Here is a 21206-nt window from a genome sequence, read left to right on the forward strand (position 1 = left end):
GAGTCCCCGCCTAGTTGAACCGAATCGCCTCATTAGCATATGGGGCGCCAAAACAAACGGGGACCACAGCGGACAAAAGGGGGGGTCCTTTGAAAAAATATAAAAATAAGCAGAAAGACATCACTGGGGGCCGCACTGTAAGGTAATATAACTATTTCAATACATGTATCCTGGTGAAAGGTCCTCTTTAAACAGCTGATTGGCCAGGGTGCCAGGAGTCAGACCCCCACATATCTGATGACCTTGCCTGAGGATAGGTCATAAATATCTGTGACCCAGTGGACCCTTTTAACCTCGCCTGAGGCAGAGCCTAATAGGCTGCTTCTTAGTAAAGGTACATTCACACAAGGCAGGAAATCTCCATGGTGATCTCACATAGGAGCAGTCAGAACATGGAGGATTAACCACGGCTGGCAGATAAGTGGAGCACAGAGCCGGTGGTGTCACAGTGGAGCAGGGTGACGTCACTCATCACTGCAGACGTCACTGTACAGCTATTTATAGTCTCTACAACTCGGGAACACCAAGCAAACGCAGCTGCCCTCTTCTCGCAGGACGACGAGCGCCCCCTGCTGGAACCTAGTCGGTAATGTCACCTCAGTGTTCAATAACAGCTCATAGCGCTGCAGCATAGGCGAGCGACGGTAATGTCCGGCAGAATACGTGCTGTATATACCGGAACTGTAATCCTGCCCTCCCCGTTTCCCATACGCCGTAGTATATAAAGGACTCGAGGAAAGTGGGCGGAGCCGCATCGTCCGGTCAGACGGCTTGTGGTACATAGGCCTGAGCACCGCACAGGTATACGGCTGCCCTATGTGCGCGCTTCTTATCCGCGTGCCTACCTGTAGTTCTCTGCTCTGCCATTGTGGGGCGCTACAAGCCTTACATAATCATTTACAGCACTGTGAGTTCTCGGTTATGGTTGATTCCACAGGACAGTAGATGCTGCAGATCTGGTTTGCAGTTAGAGGAATGTAAAAAAAAAACAAAAGCCAAGTACAAATGTGTTATTACCAGAGGGAGCAGTTAGATTTATTTTTTTTTGTCAGAAAAAAGGTTTTGCCCTCCTAGAAGCAAAGAAATGATTGGCCGTGAAAGATGGCAGGTAAAACCTGGCGCTTTTCTGTACTGTGATCATGCAGTGTGTTCTGTAGCTACACTGGTAAACCTGGAGCTGTTCTGTACAGTACACCGTATTCTGTAGCTACAATGGTAAACCTGGCGCTGTTCTGTACAGTACACCGTATTCTGTAGCTACACTGGTAAACCGGGCGCTGTTCTGTACAGTACACCGTATTCTGTAGTTACACTGGTAAACCTGGCCCTGTTCTGTACAGTACACTGTATTCTGTAGCTACACTGGTAAACCTGGAGCTGTTCTGTACAGTACACCGTATTCTGTAGCTACAATGGTAAACCTGGCGCTGTTCTGTACAGTACACCGTATTCTGTAGCTACACTGGTAAACCGGGCGCTGTTCTGTACAGTACACCGTATTCTGTAGTTACACTGGTAAACCTGGCCCTGTTCTGTACAGTACACTGTATTCTGTAGCTACACTGGTAAACCTGGAGCTGTTCTGTACAGTACACTGTATTCTGTAGCTACACTGGTAAACCTGGAGCTGTTCTGTACAGTACACCGTATTCTGTAGCTACACTGGTAAACCTGGCGCTGTTCTGTACAGTACACTGTATTCTGTAGTTACACTGGTAAACCTGGAGCTGTTCTGTACAGTACACCGTATTCTGTAGCTACAATGGTAAACCTGGCGCTGTTCTGTACAGTACACCGTATTCTGTAGCTACACTGGTAAACTGGGCGCTGTTCTGTACAGTACACCGTATTCTGTAGTTACACTGGTAAACCTGGCCCTGTTCTGTACAGTACACTGTATTCTGTAGCTACACTGGTAAACCTGGAGCTGTTCTGTACAGTACACTGTATTCTGTAGCTACACTGGTAAACCTGGAGCTGTTCTGTACAGTACACCGTATTCTGTAGCTACACTGGTAAACCTGGCGCTGTTCTGTACAGTACACTGTATTCTGTAGTTACACTGGTAAACCTGGAGCTGTTCTGTACAGTACACCGTATTCTGTAGCTACACTGGTAAACCTGGAGCTGTTCTGTACAGTACACTGTATTCTGTAGTTACACTGGTAAACCTGGCGCTGTTCTGTACAGTACACCGTATTCTGTAGTTACACTGGTAAACCTGGAGCTGTTCTGTACAGTACACCGTATTCTGTAGCTACACTGGTGAACCTGGAACTGTTCTGTACAGTACACTTTATTCTGTAGCTACACTGGTAAACCTGGCGCTGTTCTGTACAGTACACCGTATTCTGTAGCTACACTGGTGAACCTGGAGCTGTTCTGTACAGTACACTGTATTCTGTAGTTACACTGGTAAACCTGGCCCTGTTCTGTACAGTACACCGTATTCTGTAGTTACACTGGTAAACCTGGAGCTGTTCTGTACAGTACACTGTATACCGTAGCTACACTGGTAAACCTGGAGCTGTTCTGTACAGTACACCGTATTCTGTAGCTACACTGGTAAACCTGGCGCTGTTCTGTACAGTACACTGTATTCTGTAGTTACACTGGTAAACCTGGAGCTGTTCTGTACAGTACACCGTATTCTGTAGCTACACTGGTAAACCTGGAGCTGTTCTGTACAGTACACTGTATTCTGTAGCTACACTGGTAAACCTGGAGCTGTTCTGTACAGTACACTGTATTCTGTAGCTACACTGGTAAACCTGGCGCTGTTCTGTACAGTACACCGTATTCTGTAGTTACACTGGTAAACCTGGAGCTGTTCTGTACAGTACACCGTATTCTGTAGCTACACTGGTGAACCTGGAGCTGTTCTGTACAGTACACCGTATTCTGTAGCTACACTGGTAAACCTGGCGCTGTTCTGTACAGTACACCGTATTCTGTAGCTACACTGGTGAACCTGGAGCTGTTCTGTACAGTACACTGTATTCTGTAGCTACACTGGTAAACCTGGCGCTGTTCTGTACCGTGATCATGCACTGTGTTCTGTAGCTACACTGGTAAGGCCCAGTTCACGCTTTAGTTATTTGATCAGTTATTTCCATCAGTTATTGTGAGCCAAACCAGTAGTGAAGCCTAGACAAAGATCAGGTGTAATGGAAAAATCTGCACCTGTTCTGTGTTTTTGACCTGAACCTGGTTTTGGTGCTGTTCTGTAGTGTGAACCGTTTTCTGTAGCTACACTGGTAAACCTGGCACTGTTCTGTACAGTACACCGTTTTCTGTAGCTACAGTGGTAAACCTGGAGCTGTTCTGTACAGTACACCGTTTTCTGTAGCTACACTGGTAAACCTGGCGCTGTTCTGTACAGTACACCGTATTCTGTAGCTACACTGGTAAACCGGGCGCTGTTCTGTACAGTACACCATATTCTGTAGCTACACTGGTAAACCTGGAGCTGTTCTGTACAGTACACCGTATTCTGTAGCTACACTGGTAAACCTAGCGCTGTTCTGTACAGTACACCGTATTCTGTAGTTACACTGGTAAACCTGGCCCTGTTCTGTACAGTACACCGTATTCTGTAGTTACACTGGTAAACCTGGAGCTGTTCTGTACAGTACACTGTATTCTGTAGCTACACTGGTAAACCTGGAGCTGTTCTGTACAGTACACCGTATTCTGTAGCTACACTGGTAAACCTGGCGCTGTTCTGTACAGTACACTGTATTCTGTAGTTACACTGGTAAACCTGGAGCTGTTCTGTACAGTACACCGTATTCTGTAGCTACACTGGTAAACCTGGAGCTGTTCTGTACAGTACACTGTATTCTGTAGCTACACTGGTAAACCTGGCGCTGTTCTGTACAGTACACCGTATTCAGTAGTTACACTGGTAAACCTGGAGCTGTTCTGTACAGTACACCGTATTTTTGTAGCTACACTGGTGAACCTGGAACTGTTCTGTACAGTACACTTTATTCTGTAGCTACACTGGTAAACCTGGCGCTGTTCTGTACAGTACACCGTATTCTGTAGCTACACTGGTGAACCTGGCGCTGTTCTGTACAGTACACTGTATTCTGTAGTTACACTGGTAAACCTGGCCCTGTTCTGTACAGTACACCGTATTCTGTAGTAGGGATCGACCGATTATCGGTTTGGCCGATATTATCGGCCGATATTGAGGATTTTGAACGTTATCGGTATCGGCATCTATTTTGCCGATATACCGATAACGTATTGGGAACACAGAACGCGCTGCTCTCAGCGCGTTCTGTGTTCCCTCCGCAGCACAGGGGAGAAGGAAGCAGTGTCTCCTCCCCCTGTGATGCTGCTGCCGCTGCCTCCAATGACAGGACGGAAGACAAGAGGAGGGGAGGGGCTGTGGCCGCTGCGCCACCAATGAAGATGAGTCTTTCATTAATTCAAATACAGGAGGCGGGAGCTGGCTGCAGAATCACATAGCCGGCTCCCGACCTCTATGAACGACAGCTGCGGTCCGCGGTAGTTAACCTCTTAGGTACCGCGGATCGCAGCTACCGCTCATAGAGGTCGGGAGCCGGCTATGTGATTCTGCAGCCAGCTCCCGCCTCCTGTATGTGAAAGAGAGGTATCTTCATTGGTGGCGCAGTGCGCCCCCCCCCCTCAAGCCCCCTAGTATTAATCATTGGTGGCGCAGTGCGCCCCCCCCAAGCCCCCCAGCATTAAAGGGAATCTGTCACTAGCAATGTTTAAAAATTTTTTTTTCATGGATCCATGTTTAATAAAGTACCTTTTTTCCATCTGTGTTCTTCTTTTCCATGTCAGTCTTGTCCTTTCTTCTAAAAATCGATTCTTAGGATATGCAAATGACGCTGTAAGGAGCCCAGAGGGGCGTTTTTCTTTCTCCACGGTGCCCAGGAACGCCCCTCTGAAGTGCCGTGCCCGCCTAAATATGAAAACTACTAACGCCTCCATGTTTAGCTGAATCGCCTCCCAGAGGCGCGGCTAAGTCCTCAACACCCCCCCCCTCCTCCTCCTCAGCGCCGCGCTCTGCGAACACCCGATCCTCCTCTCGTCGGCGTCCCAAATCCCGCGCAGGCGCAGTGCCGGCGATTGCCTGCGCTCTGATAATACGGCTGAGGGCAACAGCTTCAACATCGTCACTGGGCTCGGCGCATGCCCAGTGACGATGTTGAAGCTGTTGCCCTCAGCCGTATTATCAGAGCGCAGGCAATCGCCGGCACTGCGCCTGCGCGGGATTTGGGACGCCGACGAGAGGAGGATCGGGTGTTCGCAGAGCGCGGCGCTGAGGAGGAGGAGGGGGGGTGTTGAGGACTTAGCCGCGCCTCTGGGAGGCGATTCAGCTAAACATGGAGGCGTTAGTAGTTTTCATATTTAGGCGGGCACGGCACTTCAGAGGGGCGTTCCTGGGCACCGTGGAGAAAGAAAAACGCCCCTCTGGGCTCCTTACAGCTTTATTTGCATATCCTAAGAATCGATTTTTAGAAGAAAGGACAAGACTGACATGGAAAAGAAGAACACAGATGGAAAAAAGGTACTTTATTAAACATGGATCCATGAAAAAAATTTTTTTAAACATTGCTAGTGACAGATTCCCTTTAATCATTGGTGGCGCAGTGCGCCCCCCACCCCAATAGTAAAAACATTGGTGGCGCAGTGCGCCCCCCCCAGTTCTAATCATTGGTGGCAGTGGCCACAGGATCCCCTCTCCCCTGCTCCTCCGATCGGAGCCCCAGCAGTGTAAGCCTGGGGCTCCGATCGGTTACCATGGCAGCCAGGACGCTACTGAAGCCCTGGCTGCCATAGTCAGCTCCATGCTGCTGTGTGCACAGAGCACAGGGCAGCAGGGAGAGTGCGAGATCCTATTCACTCTGATAGAGATCTATCAGGGTGAATGGGACAAGGGTTCTAGTCCCTAAGGGGGCTAAAAGTTAGTAAAAAAAAAAAAACAAAAACACAAAAATATTAAGTATAAATGAAAAAGATTTACAAAAAAAATAAAATAATAATACACGTTAACAATAAACATTAATTTTCAGCAGATTTGTGTAGGAAATTTTTTTTTTTTCCTCAAAAATAAAAATACCCAGAAAATCGGTATAAATTATCGGCTATCGGCCTGAAAGTTGACAAATTATCGGTATCGGTATCGGCCCTAAAAAATCAATATCGGTCGATCCCTATTCTGTAGTTACACTGGTAAACCTGGAGCTGTTCTGTACAGTACACTGTATTCTGTAGCTACACTGGTAAACCTGGAGCTGTTCTGTACAGTACACCGTATTCTGTAGCTACACTGGTAAACCTGGCGCTGTTCTGTACAGTACACTGTATTCTGTAGTTACACTGGTAAACCTGGAGCTGTTCTGTACAGTACACCGTATTCTGTAGTTACACTGGTAAACCTGGAGCTGTTCTGTACAGTACACTGTATTCTGTAGCTACACTGGTAAACCTGGAGCTGTTCTGTACAGTACACTGTATTCTGTAGCTACACTGGTAAACCTGGCGCTGTTCTGTACAGTACATCGTATTCTGTAGTTACACTGGTAAACCTGGAGCTGTTCTGTACAGTACACCGTATTCTGTAGCTACACTGGTGAACCTGGCGCTGTTCTGTACAGTACACCGTATTCTGTAGCTACACTGGTGAACCTGGAGCTGTTCTGTACAGTACACTGTATTCTGTAGCTACACTGGTAAACATGGCGCTGTTCTGTACCGTGATCATGCACTGTGTTCTGTAGCTACACTGGTAAGGCCCAGTTCACACTTTAGTTATTTGATCAGTTATTTCCATCAGTTATTGTGAGCCAAACCAGTAGTGAAGCCTAGACAGAGATCAGGTGTAATGGAAAAATCTGCACCTGTTCTGTGTTTTTGACCTGAACCTGGTTTTGGTGCTGTTCTGTAGTGTGAACCATTTTCTGTAGCTACACTGGTAAACCTGGCACTGTTCTGTACAGTACACCGTTTTCTGTAGCTACAGTGGTAAACCTGGAGCTGTTCTGTACAGTACACCGTATTCTGTAGCTACACTGGTAAACTTGGAGCTGTTCTGTACAGTACACCGTTTTCTGTAGCTACACTGGTAAACCTGGAGCTGTTCTGTACAGTACACCGTATTCTGTAGCTACACTGGTAAACCTGGCGCTGTTCTGTACAGTACACTGTATTCTGTAGTTACACTGGTAAACCTGGCGCTGTTCTGTACAGTACACCGTATTCTGTAGCTACACTGGTAAACCTGGAGCTGTTCTGTACAGTACACCGTATTCTGTAGTTACACTGGTAATCCTGGAGCTGTTCTGTACAGTACACCGTATTCTGTAGTTAAAGTAGGTATGTGTTGGGCGAGCACTCTAACATCAGGCTTTAGCTCAAGCCTGACGTTAGAGTTCTCGCCCAACACATACCTACTTTAGTCATCTCTCTTTTTTGGAGAGGCAGGGTGTCCTCTCAATTGGGTTGGCAGCACCATACTATAGGTAATAGGGAGTGAGCCACCACCACAATAGAATATCACTCTAGTATTCTGTAGTTACACTGGTAAATCTGAAGCTGTTCTGTACAGTACACTGTATTTTCTAGCTACACTGCTAAACCTGGTGCTGTTCTGTAGGGTGCACTGTATTCTGTACCTACACTGGTGAACCTGGAGCTGTTCTGTACAGTACACCGTATTCTGTAGCTACACTGGTAAACCTGGCGCAGTTCTGTACAGTACACTGTATTCTGTAGCTACACAGGTAAACCTGGCGCTGTTCTGTACCGTGATCATGCACTGTGTTCTGTAGCTACACTGGTAAGGCCCAGTTCACACTTTAGTTATTTGATCAGTTATTTACATCAGTTATTGTGAGCCAAACCAGTAGTGAAGCCTAGACAGAGATCAGGTGTAATGGAAAGATCTGCACCTGTTCTGTGTTTTTGACCTGAACCTGGTTTTGGTGCTGTTCTGTAGTGTGAACCGTTTTCTGTAGCTACACTGGTAAACCTGGTGCTGTTCTGTACAGTACACCGTATTCTGTAGCTACACTGGTAAACCTTGAGCTGTTCTGTACAGTACACCGTATTCTGTAGCTACACTGGTAAACCTGGAGCTGTTCTGTAGGGTGCACCGTATTCTGTAGCTACACTGGTAAACCTGGAGCTGTTCTGTACAGTACACCGTATTCTGTAATTACACTGGTAAACCTTGAGCTGTTCTGTAGTGTGCACTGTATTTTGTAGCTACACTCCTAAACCTGGTGCTGTTCTGTAGGGTGCACTGTATTCTGTACCTACACTGGTAAACCTGGAGCTGTTCTGTACAGTACACCGTATTCTGTAGTTAAAGTAGGTATGTGTTGGGCGAGCACTCTAACATCAGGCTTTAGCTCAAGCCTGATGTTAGAGTGCTCGCCCAACACATACCTACTTTAGTCATCTCTCTTTTTTGGAGAGGCAGGGTGTCCTCTCAATTGGGTTGGCAGCTCCATACCATAGGTAATAGGGAGTGAGCCACCACCAACAGAATATCACTCTAGTATTCTGCAGTTACACTGGTGAACCTGGAGCTGTTCTGTACAGTACACTGTATTCTGACACTGGTAAACCTGGCGCTGTTCTGTACAGTACACCGTATTCTGTAGCTACACTGGTAAACCTGGAGCTGTTCTGTACAAGTACACCGTATTCTGCAGCTACACTGGTAAACCTGGAGCTGTTCTGTAGGGTGCACTGTATTCTGTACCTACACTGGTGAACCTGGAGCTGTTCTGTACAGTACACCGTATTCTGACACTGGTAAACCTGGCGCTGTTCTGTACAGTACACCGTATTCTGTAGCTACACTGGTAAACCTGGAGCTGTTCTGTACAAGTACACCGTATTCTGCAGCTACACTGGTAAACCTGGAGCTGTTCTGTACAGTACACCGTAATCTGTAGTTACACTGGTAAACCTTGAGCTGTTCTGTAGTGTGCACTGTATTTTGTAGCTACACTGCTAAACCTGGTGCTGTTCTGTAGGGTGCACTGTATTCTGTACCTACACTGGTAAACCTGGAGCTGTTCTGTACAGTACACCGTATTCTGTAGTTACACTGGTAATCCTGGAGCTGTTCTGTACAGTACACCGTATTCTGTAGTTAAAGTAGGTATGTGTTGGGCGAGCACTCTAACATCAGGCTTTAGCTCAAGCCTGATGTTAGAGTGCTCGCCCAACACATACCTACTTTAGTCATCTCTCTTTTTTTTGGAGAGGCAGGGTGTCCTCTCAATTGGGTTGGCAGCACCATACCATAGGTAATAGGGAGTGAGCCACCACCACAACAGAATATCACTCTAGTATTCTGCAGTTACACTGGTGAACCTGGAGCTGTTCTGTACAGTACACTGTATTTTGTAGCTACACTGCTAAACCTGGTGCTGTTCTGTAGGGTGCACTGTATTCTGTACCTACACTGGTGAACCTGGAGCTGTTCTGTACAGTACACCGTATTCTGTAGCTACACTGGTAAACCTGGAGCTGTTCTGTACAAGTACACCGTATTCTGTAGTTACACTGGTAAACCTGGCGCTGTTCTGTACAGTACACCGTATTCTGCAGCTACACTAGTAAACCTGGAGCTGTTCTGTACAGTACAACGTATTCTGTAGCTACACTGGTAAACCTGGAGCTGTTCTGTACAGTACACCGTATTTTGTAGCTACACTGGTAAACCTGGAGCTGTTCTGTACAGTACACCATATTCTGTAGCTACACTAGTAAACCTGGAGCTGTTCTGTACAGTACACCGTATTCTGCAGCTACACTGGTAAACCTGGCGCTGTTCTGTGCAGTACACCGTATTCTGTAGCTACACTGGTAAACCTGGCGCTGTTCTGTATGATGCTTCGTATTCATATTCTGTAGCTAAGCAGTTTTTTTTTCCGTTATTTCACTCTAGGTATAAAACATATTAGTATTATTCTATATGTTATGATAGTGAATATGCAGATATAAATATGCAACATATAAGTAGTTCATTTTTTAAACTAGAAGATTTCACACAGGAAAATGGGGGTTGTATGTTTTTTCTATTGAACATTTTTTTAGCCCCTTTAGGGAACTTGCACTTCCAGTTCATTGATCGCTGATATAATACAATGCACTACTCCTGTATCGAGATCTACTGTGCCCACCAGGGCCTAACAGGCTCATATTCAGGGAAAGCCTGGGGGTGTTTGTTATGCCCACGACTGCCAGGTATCATGACAAGCCTCTCCCTCTGTAAAGCCACTTATGTGCCACAGTTACTATTGACTGCAGCATCTAACTGGTTATAGTGGACCCTGTGGCTGGCAGTGTGATTGTGACTGGGTCTGTTGTTCTAAGTAACCTAACGAGGCTGCCCAGCTTTTTAACACTTTTTAGTCCTCCCTCCTCTGGACCTGTGGAAGTAAGCCTACTTACCTGCATTCACTGCTCTTCAATCCCTAATTGTAAACTTTCCTCATGGACTGGAGTAAAATTTGTAAGATTTTAGGATTTGAAAGATAAAAACGAATTTTTCAATAAATGTCTTTTGTAGTGACCATGAAGCTGATGTTCTTCAGATTTGGCGTAGTCATCACTCTCAGTCACACAGACACTGAACTCTTGGTGCTTGGATCAAGGGCAGAGATGGGAGCCTGGGACCCGCAGTTTGCCGTACCAATGAAGCCCACACGATGTCCTCTGTCCACTATTGAGCCATCTCTCTGGGTGGGAGAGGTACTATTGGAGGAGCCATTCACTAACAAATTTTGGTTCAAATTTATCAAAAAGGAAGCTGGAGTGTTAATTTGGGAAGGTAATGTATGAAAAGCTCTGGCGAAGTTGCATTGTGCATGCTCAAAGTGTTGTCTGAAAGGGCATCTGTCAGCAGATTTGTACCTATGGAACTGGCTGACCTGTTGGATGTGCACTTGGCAGCTAAAGGCATCTGTGTTGATCCCATGTTCATATGTGATTGCATTGCTGAGCAAAAACATGATGTTTTAATATATGCAAATGAGCCTCTAGGAGCAACGGGGGAGTTGCTGTTACACCTAGAAGCTCTGCTGTCTCTGCAACTGCTGCTTTCTCTGCACTTTGACAGAGCCAAGCAGTAAAAACATAATCACGTCTGCCTGCCCCTGTCAATCAAAGTGGAGAGGACACAGCAGTTGCAAGGAGAGAAGAGCTTCTAGGTGTAACGGCAACGCCCCCATTGCTCCTAGAGGCTCATTTGCATATATTAATCATATTTCTCAGCAATGCGGGCACATACTGTATGAACATGGGACCAATGCAGATGCCTTCAGCTGGCCAGCGCACATACAACAGGTCAGCCAGTTTCATAGGTACAAATATGCTGACAGATGTCCTTTAACCACCTGCCATCTGGGCCATTTGCCCCCTTCCTGACCAGGCCAAATTTTGCAAAACTGACATATCTCACTTTATGTGGTAATAACTTTGGAACGCCTTTATTTATCCAAGTAATTCAGAGATTGTTTTCTCGTGACACATTGTACTTCATGATAGTCATAAATTTGAGTCAAAATATTTCACCTTTATTTCTGAAAATATCCCAAATTTACCCAAAAATTCGAAAAATTCACAATTTTCTAAATTTCAATTTCTCTGCTTTTAAAACAGAAAGTGATACCTCATAAAATGTTTATTATTTACCATTCACCACATGTCTACTTTATGTTGGCATCATTTTGGAAATGTCATTTTATTTTTTTAGGACGTTAGAAGGCTTAGAAGTTTAGAAGCAATTCTTCAAATTTTTAAGAAAATTGCCAAAACCCACTTTTTAAGGACCAGTTCAGGTCTGAAGTCACTTTGTGGGGCCTACATAGTGGATACCCCCATAAATGACCCTATTGTAGAAACCACACCCCTCAAGGTATTCAAAACCGATTTTACTAACTTTGTTAACCCTTTAGGCGTTCCACAAGAATTAAAGGAAAATGGAGATCAAATTTTTAAATTTCACTTTTTTGTCAGATTTTCCATTTTAATCAATTTTTTTCTTTAACACATCGATGGTTAACAGCCAAACAAAACTCAATATTTATTACCCAGATTCTACGGTTTACAGAAACACCCCACATGTGGTCATAAACTGCTGTATGGGCACACGGCAGGGCGCAGAAGAAAAGGAACTCCACATGGTTTTTAGATGCCATGTCCCATTTGAAGCCTCCTGATGCACCCTTACAGTAGAAACTCCCAAGAAGTGACCCCATTTTGGAAACTAGGGGATAAGGTGCCAGTTTTATTAGTACTATTTTTGGGTACATATGATTTTTTGATCATTCATTATAACACTTTATGGGGCAAGGTGACCAAAAAATTTAGCTCAGTTTCTATTTATTTATTTTTACAGCGTTCACCTGCGCGGTTCAGTCAAGTGACATTTTTATAGAGCAGATTGTTACGGACGTGGCGATACCTAATATGTATACTTTTTCTCATTTATTAAAGTTTTACACAATAATAGCATTTTTGAAACAAAAAAAATTATGTTTTAATGTGTCAATGTATTTTTTGAGAGATTTTCTTATGTAGGGGCTCATTTTTTGCGGGATGAGGTGACGGTTTTATTGGTACCATTTTGTGGGACATATGCGTTTTTGATGTTGCACCTTTTGTGATGCAAGGTGACAAAAATAGCTTGTTTTGACAGTTTTTTTTTTATTTATTTTTTTACGGTGTTCACCCGAGGGGTTAGGTCATGTGATATTTTTATAGAGCTGGTTTTTACGGACGCGGCAATACCTAATATGTATACTTTTTTTAATTTGTTTCACTTTAACACAATAATAGCATTTTTGAAACCAAAAAAAAGATGTTTTAGTGTCTCCATGTTCTAAGAGCTATAGTTTTTAAATTTTTTGAGAGATTTTCTTATGTAGGGGCTCATTTTTTGCGGGATGAGGTGACGGTTTTATTGGTACTATTTTGTGGGACATACGCGTTTTTGATCACTTGGTGTTTCACCTTTTGTGATGCAAGGTGACAAAAATTGCTTGTTTTGACACAGTTTTTTTTTTACGGTGTTCACCCGAGGGGTTAGGTCATGTGATATTTTTATAGAGCTGGTTTTTACGGACGCGGCAATACCTAATATGTATACTTTTTTTTATTTTTTCTATTTTTAACTTTTTTTTTTCATTCCTTACTTGGGGACTTTTTTTTTTTATATGTGAAACTTTTTTTATTTTTTTATTTTCAACCTTTTATTTTTTTATTTTACACTTTTCGTCCCCCATAAGGTCATACAAGACCTCTGGGGGACATTTACTTCACTTTTTTTTTTTTTTTTTCACTGTTGATTTCTCCTGTAACTGGGGCTGACATAGTAGCCCCAGTTACAGGACAAATACACCCCTAGAGAGGCTGTACAGCAGCAATCCAGTGCTGTACAGCCTCAGAGCAGGGCTGATCGAGGTCTCTGAGAGACCTCACACAGCCCCTGCACTCTCCGGTCATGGCGGTCACATGACTGCCGGGCCGGAACAGGAAGCGCAGTGAGCGCTGTGTCTGCAGCGATCCAGAAGGCAGGGACACCTGGGCACTGTCCCTGCCTTGTCTTAGGGTTGCCCTGCTGTCACTGACAGCGGGCAACCCGATCAGCAGCTGCACGATTAGCGTGCAGCTGCTATTTCTGAAAGGACGTTTTAAAACGTGCTTTCAGAAATAGAGGTCCACCCATAGGACGTTTATATCCTATGGGCGGACGTAAAGCGGTTAAAGGGAGTCTGTCAGCAGTTTTGTTGATTCAGATTGCAGTGCTTTAGGCTAAGTGTATGAGCAGCTCCACATCTTCTCCCCTCTGCTGAGAATGACGTCTGTAGCACTGCAGCCCCGCCCCTGGTGCACTTGCGGGAGTGGCACCCATGATATTTAAAATTCATTTTTATAGCACTCAGTGGATTAAAAGCAGGCACATGGGTATGTATTACCACGTGTCCCCTGCCCCTACCTATTTCTGTCAGCAGTTTTGCATCAACAAAACTGCTGACAGGCTCTCTTTAAGGCCTCGTGCACACGGCCGTTGTTTTGGTCCGCATCCGAGCCACAGTTTTGGCGGCTCGGATGCGGACCCATTCATTGCTGTCCGCATCCGTTGCTCCGTTCCGTGGTCTGCAAAAAAAATATAACCTGTCCTATTCTTGTCCGCTCTTTGCGGACAAGAATAGGCAGTTATATTAAAGGCTGTCTGTGCGTTAAATTGCGAAACGCACGCGAAACGCCATCCGTGTTTCGCGGATCCGCAATTTGCAGACCGCAAAACACAACGGTTGTGTGCATGTAGCCTAAAGATTAGATATTTTCAAGGCCCAATATGTGAACCTCTTTCACATGAGATTCAGGAGATCTACTTTTTTATCCAAAGGATTAGATGTCATTACAAGAGAGAAGGGATGAACATGGATATGTGAGAATAATTTATTACTATTTGAAGACCACAGTGTAACAAGGTCAATAGAAGATGTAGACCCACAAGCAGATTTGACTTAGGTCTAAACCAGGAAATGGAATCTAAAGGACTCTGAGTTCTTCACCCTTAACTCCCCACTAGGGGGTATAGGCTTCGCCATTAGGAAGCTCTAGATTTCTACATCCAGAGTAGTCTTCATTAACAGGCAGCACCTAGATGGAGAGTAGACACCAGGACAAGGTGCCAGGGTTGTAGTATTCATAGTCTAGGAAGGCATGCTGTGTTCCTTCATAACTAATAGTCAACCAAAGATCAGGAAAGACAGCAGATGGGTAGATGTAGTCAAATATACAAGCTGGGTCTGTAACAGAATAACCAGGAGCAAACATCTTTGCATAAGGCGGGAACCAAATGGACCTTAATTCTCAAACATAGAGCAATGAGATGGTCCTGTATAGAGGCTAGGGCTAGGGGAGAGCACTATTGCTTTATGAAAATGGGAGCCAGAACATGCTTGCAACCCATCAGTATTACCACAATAAAGAACGATATAGCGAAATCATGAAATTTTTCAATTGAGCAATGTATGCAAATAGAATACTTATGAACCTACCCTTTGTACTGTATTATGGCTCTGTAGTTATGGGCTCATTCCTTTCCTTTGTATATGTTAGATAGGCAGCCTGTGTCCATCACTGCTCTGCTGCTTATATTAGAAAAATTTCTCAATGAACTACTTCTCCTTTCACTACCACTCACCTCCTCTCCTTGGTCTGTGTGCTGCTTCTACTTACTGATCAGCTTCTGCTATAACTCTGTGCTGCTGACCTTGTTTCCTTGCCTGGGCAACTTGCTATGTTCTTTGCAGAGGTGTACTGTTTTCCTGTTGTCTGTCCGTGTACTGACCTTTGCCTTTCACCCTCTGCTGCCAGCCCTCACTTTGGACCTGTTTCACAGATTCATACATACTCTGCCTGCCCTGACCTCGGCCTGTTACTTACTACGTGTTCCTTCAGTGCCTTCCACAAGTGTCTGACACCTGTAGGTAAGCTTTTAAGCAAACCAGGGCTACTCAAAGAGGTAGCGGTCTGATGGTTCCTTGCAGCGAAGTCCATAGAGTGTATAGAGGTCGAAGGGTGAATACCAGGGTGTCACCAGGATAATGCTCTTAGGTTTAGCTCAAAGTCAATCCAATCAGTTGACACAGTGGTTCTACACCATACAAAGGTTTTTCCGCTCAGAGCCATACAGAATTTAACCAGAAAATAAATGTGGTGCCATTGGATGCAGTATTATAGAGACATTCTGTCACGGGTGAAGTTGCAGATAGCTGGAACTTATAAATAAACGACCGACTGGCTTTATCCCAAACTAAGTTTGCATATAGGTATATATAAAACCTATAAGAGCTCTCCCTGACTGCTAAGCACATGCAAGGGTCTCAATGGTAGACGATTGCATGCCCACGTACCTAAGACTGTGTGACACCTGAAAATCCTATAATAGCGAGGGGACACGACCACCGGCTCCCTGCACTTAATACGGACGAAGTCAGGGTCACCTGGAATCAAGCCAGCAAGGAAACACAATAAAGGAAAAGACTTATCTGAGCAAACAGCATCAGCAGCCTCCAGCAGTGAACACTTCATCCAGGAAGTAGTATAAACCGCAAAGTGAGGCAAAGTGAGGCAGTATGGGAGGGAATATAAAGGAAGACAATTAGTCTAAATAAGTGACACCTGTCAGAAGGAAAGGAGATAAAGTGAAACCAAAACAAAGAACGTCATACAAGAGGTAGAGAAGAACGTCTGTCAGACCTTCTTACAGAACTGGCGGTGACACATTCTTGTCGGATGCATCTGTTGCAGGGGATGATAGAGTGCCAGGCTGAAGCACCATACAACAAAACACTGAGGGGGTCATTTATCAAACTGGTGTAAAGTAGAAGTGGCCAATCAGATTCCACCTTTCATTTTCTGAATGAGCTGTCAAAAATGAAAGGTGGCATCTGATTGGTTGCTATGGGCAACTAAGCCAGTCTTACTTTACACCAGTTTGATAAATGACCCCATGAGTGCCTAATGCCATGCTGCTTCCATTGATGGTTAAGTTGCTTGTTTAACAGAACATTGTGCTTTTTCTCTAGTTCTTCTATGCGTGCGCTTCCTCTCTGGTGTCAGCCAGCGCATGAACATCCAACTTTAATCTTATTGGACTGTCGGGTCGGTTATGGGCTTCCCATTAGTTACTGGATACTCCCACACACCACCACTAGGGACAGAGTGTAATGTCCTGTATAATCTCTGCTGTCTCTTCCATATAGACATGTGCTGTGAGAACTCTGTAATCCTTGCAACCACCTGTCTGTGTGTTTTCCACAGCTTCCCTTCCTTGACTGTAAACTGACCTACTGCTACTTTTGGCATTAAAAGGTTAATGATATCTTTTCTGACAGCATTGTAAATCCTCCCGCCTCCTCAGTGTCTCAGATTTACAGTATCTTTGATGCCAGAAATCAAAGGAAACCAGAAAGGAGATCAAATAGTGCGATGAGGGGGCCTGCTGCATCCCCTATAGTTACGCCATTGATTATAATCTAAATATATGATGCTCCTAATGTGGAACCCATATGAAAAATGGCAATTTACATGGGTCGATCATTGCCTTGTCTAAACATGCGGCTGATTGCTTACCGTATTTCTTGACCTATCGCATCTTTCATGCACATGTCTGGAGCACCTCGCCCTGTGTGAAAAGTTGGATGAATGATCGTATTACCGATTGTTTGTCCCCTAGTACTGAAAATGCATGTAAATGCAGGTAACAAGTGCTGGTCAACATGATTGATTGGCTCACATTACTGGCCAGAATACCTGTGCGGGTGAAAGGGCACTTAAGGGGCATAATGGAAATTTGTGACTGGGTATTTCTGTTTCGTTTGCAAATGTGTGGTTCATTCTGTGAAGGACATTAATCACTCCGATTCCTGTTCGATTTATAGCGATGAGCGCAAAACCATATCATATACAAGGACATTTTTAGATTCTATTTGCAATTGTGGAAATTCTGTACCTAGTTTTTCCAGTTTTCTTTTTTAAGTGTGATTCATCAACCTGTATGCTTTTTTTATTTACTTACCGTATTTTTCGCCCTATAAGACGCACTTTCCCCCCCCCCAAAAAGTGGGGGGAAAATAGCAGTGCGTCTTATGGGGCGAATGCTGCATTTTTCAGAATTTTAAATGATACGCAGCGCGGCGGGTGTATCAGCTGAGAGGGAGGGGGGGGCTGGGGGCCGGCATCTGCTTTTATAATGACAGCGGGGCCCGTGCAGTGACTGTATTCTACTACACGGGCCCCGCTCACTGTATATAATCTTATCTATAATTGTAGGCATTGTTAATATATAAAAGTTCATGGTTATTCCTAATCTCCTGCTCTTCCTGCCCATCTGCTGATGATTGACAGTTCTCTCCTAGAGAGAAAGGGAGAAAACTAGGTAGAAGACTGTCAGTCATCAGCAGGTGGGCAGGAGAGCAGGAATTCATGAATAACCAGGACTCTTCTCAGGTGGCCGTGACTCTTTTCCAGGCCTAGTCTGCAATATTTGTGATGCTGGTTCTCGGCAACCACTTACTTTTAACTAATAAATGACAGACCACTGAAATCAACTCATCTGTCTCTACTTCATTCTGTCGTTAGTATGGGCAGCATAAAGTTGATGACAGGTTCCCTTTAAAATGAAGCTATCTTAGCAAACCTCATGTTTAACGTGTCCCCTCTTGACCTGTATTGCTTATAACATCACATGTTGTCTACTTTTCATGCATCAAAGCGCTGCATTATTTTGGGATGCTGATTCCCAGAGGCTCTTGAAAATGTGAACATTGGGGTACATTCAAAGGACCATATCATGTTCTATTCTATTTGCGGCATGGTTTCAGAATGCAGACAGCACACAGATAACAACTGTTTTTTTGCGGCTCGATAGAAGTGAAGGAGCAAAACAAGCGGATCAGACACGGACCAAAATACTACTGTCTGAATGAGGCGTGTGAATGTAAAGTATTTAATAAATATTAAAATAAATATTTTGTGGTGATGTGGCCAGTAATAATTGCTGAAAGACGCGTATATCCCACCCAGATACCTCAGCTGGGTGAGATAACTGAAATCCAGAAGGCTGCAGTGGTTTCAGCAAAGTGTAGTTTGCTGAGACAGTTTTGTCTAGATCAGGCATGCTCAACCTGTGGCCCTCCAGCTGTTGAAAAACTACAACTCCCAGCATGCCTGAACAGCCTACAGCTATCAGCCTACAGCAGGGCATTGTGGGAGTTGTAGTTTTACAACAGCTGGAGGGCCGCAGGTTGAGCATGCCTGGTCTAGATGTTGTTCTGGGCTGGATTTCATGTGGACTGGGGGATAGGTTTGGTAGTAGGATCTGCCAGTCTATACCCTTCCACTACATGTATTGTCTTTTGCCGGAGGTGATCGCAGGTGAGGCCTGCTGCTGTAATCACGGAGGGATAAAGCAACCTTCTGTGTATGACTTGGAGAAAGAAAGGCTGAGGAAGCCTGAGAGGCTCTGTGTGGTCTCCGCCAGGAGGCCACAAGGTTTTGTAAAGCCTGAAGTTTGGGGGGCCCAGCGACGCCTAAAGAAAGAGGGTTGCACGGTCAGAGTCGGTTGGACTTCTGGACCATCTACCCCCAAGGGTGCTGGTGTGGTCACAGCCTGGAGGCTGCTGGACCGCATATGGCTGAGGAAGTCCGATCGAATTCTGTGTGTGAACTGCACTCTATAGGTGAGGTAGAGACAACACGTGTATTAGGTAGAGCCAAGACGGGCAGGTGTTTATTTTCGATGTCTGTTTGTGATGGTGCTGAAGTACCAAAATAATGCACCTTTGTCAGAGGAGAAGTCTGTGATTGCGACCCCCTGAGAGAGATCGATCCCTTACAATTTATAAATATTTTATTTATTTATTATATAATTAAAATGTATTCTTGAGGCTTCCTTCACACATGGAGGAAATTTTTTTTATTAGTTTTTATTGAATTTTTTTTATTTTATTTGTAACAATTCGGAACCGGGTTACAAGTATGAGTTAGGGTGCATTCACACGTCCGCAAATGGGTCCGCATCGGTTCCGCAATATCGGGAACGGGTGCGGACCAATTCATTCTCAATGGGGCAGGAATCGATGCATAGAGCACACTATGTGCTATCCGCATTTCCAGAGTGCGGCCCCGAACTTCCGGGCTTGTGGACAAGAATAGGCAGTTCTATGGGGGGTGCAGGCTGGGTGTATTGCGGATCCGCAATACACCACGGACGTGTGAATGGACCCTTAGTGTTGCAAAAAATATAAAAATTGATTTCCATATAAGGTGACTAAGATGAAGAATATATGAAAAGCCTGACACACCAGGCTTACAAAGGAAGCAACTTTTTTCTGATGCATCAATCCATGTATAATGGTTTAATGCCCACACTGTTTCAGAAACAAGCCCATAACTACCAACAGGTCGAGTGTTGGGTCTAAAAACTTCAGAACTTCATAATTCTGGCTTCAAAAAGTCATAAAATCGGGTTTTTCGACTTTTTGAGCTTATTTGTGCAAACATTTTGCAATATTTTGCATTAACAAATCGGGTCTGACTCATGATAAAATTGTGTCAAATTTATGACGAGACATGCACATCCTCCATGCAAGACGGCAGTCTATGAAAAATGTCTTATCAGAGTGAGAAAGGCATAGCAAAAATGTGTATTTTTGGAGAAAGTGACATGTGGCGCTTTTCATCCTGTTATAAACCTTAAAGGGGTATTCTGAGACTTTGTAATTGGTAATATATCCTCTGGAGTGGGGTCTGACACCCGGGACTGCCACCGATCAGCAGTTTGAGAAGGCAGCAGCGCGGGCAGCAGTGCCACAGCCTTCTCTCAGCTTTTCCTAGGCTAGAGTCGACCCGTTCATGGGTCACGTGGCCTAGACGCAGCTCTCTCCCATAGCAGTGAATGGGGCTGAGCATGATACCAAGAACAGCCGCCATACTATGTACGGCACTGTGCTTGGTGAGCACGGAGAAGGCAGCGACGCTTCTCAACAGCTGATCGGTGGTGGTCCCAGGTGTCGGGAGGATAGGTTATCAGTCCTAAAGACTTTCAGATGTACTATAAAATACGAATAGTCTGCATTCGAACAATTTGGCATTATGTGTAATTTTTATTTTTTATTTTTTCCAACTTGAGCAATCATAATGCAGAACTATATGGACTCTTTCACACGGGCGTTGCGGAAAAAGGTGCGGGTGCATGTTCCCGCAACGGGAACATGCACGAATTTTCTGCGCGAGTGCAAAACATTGTAATGCGTTTTGCACTTGTGTGAGAAAAATCGCGCATGTTTGGTACCCAAACCCGAACTTCTTCACAGAAGTTCGGGCTTGGGATCGGTGTTCTGTAGATTGTATTATTATCCCTTATAACATGGTTATAACGGAAAATAATAGCATTCTTAATACAGAATGCATAGTAAAATAGGGGCTGGAGGGGTTAAAAAAAAAAAAAAAAAAAATTTAACTCACCTTAATCCACTTGCTCGCGAAGCCCGGTATCTCTTCTGTCTTCTTTTTTGCTGTGTGCAGGAAAAGGACCTGTGGTGACGTCACTCCGGTCATGACATGGTCCATCACATGATCCATCACCATGGTAAAAGATCATGTGACGGACCATGTGATGACCA

The 21206-nt window shown here is 44.6% G+C and overlaps 1 protein-coding gene across 1 annotated transcript in view; it reads left to right on the forward strand.

Annotated features, from left to right (window-relative positions):
* The first annotated feature begins 825 nt into the window (after positions 1-825).
* EPM2A (EPM2A glucan phosphatase, laforin) overlaps positions 826-21206 on the forward strand; it is a 116273-nt gene continuing 95892 nt past the window's right edge. The window contains 2 exon segments of the mRNA XM_040429567.1: positions 826-1108; positions 10574-10834. Coding sequence (XP_040285501.1) covers positions 1102-1108; positions 10574-10834 — 268 coding nt within the window. The 5' untranslated portion in view covers positions 826-1101.

Source organism: Bufo bufo, chromosome 4 (assembly GCF_905171765.1).
Source record: "Bufo bufo chromosome 4, aBufBuf1.1, whole genome shotgun sequence".
NCBI lineage: Eukaryota > Metazoa > Chordata > Amphibia > Anura > Bufonidae > Bufo > Bufo bufo.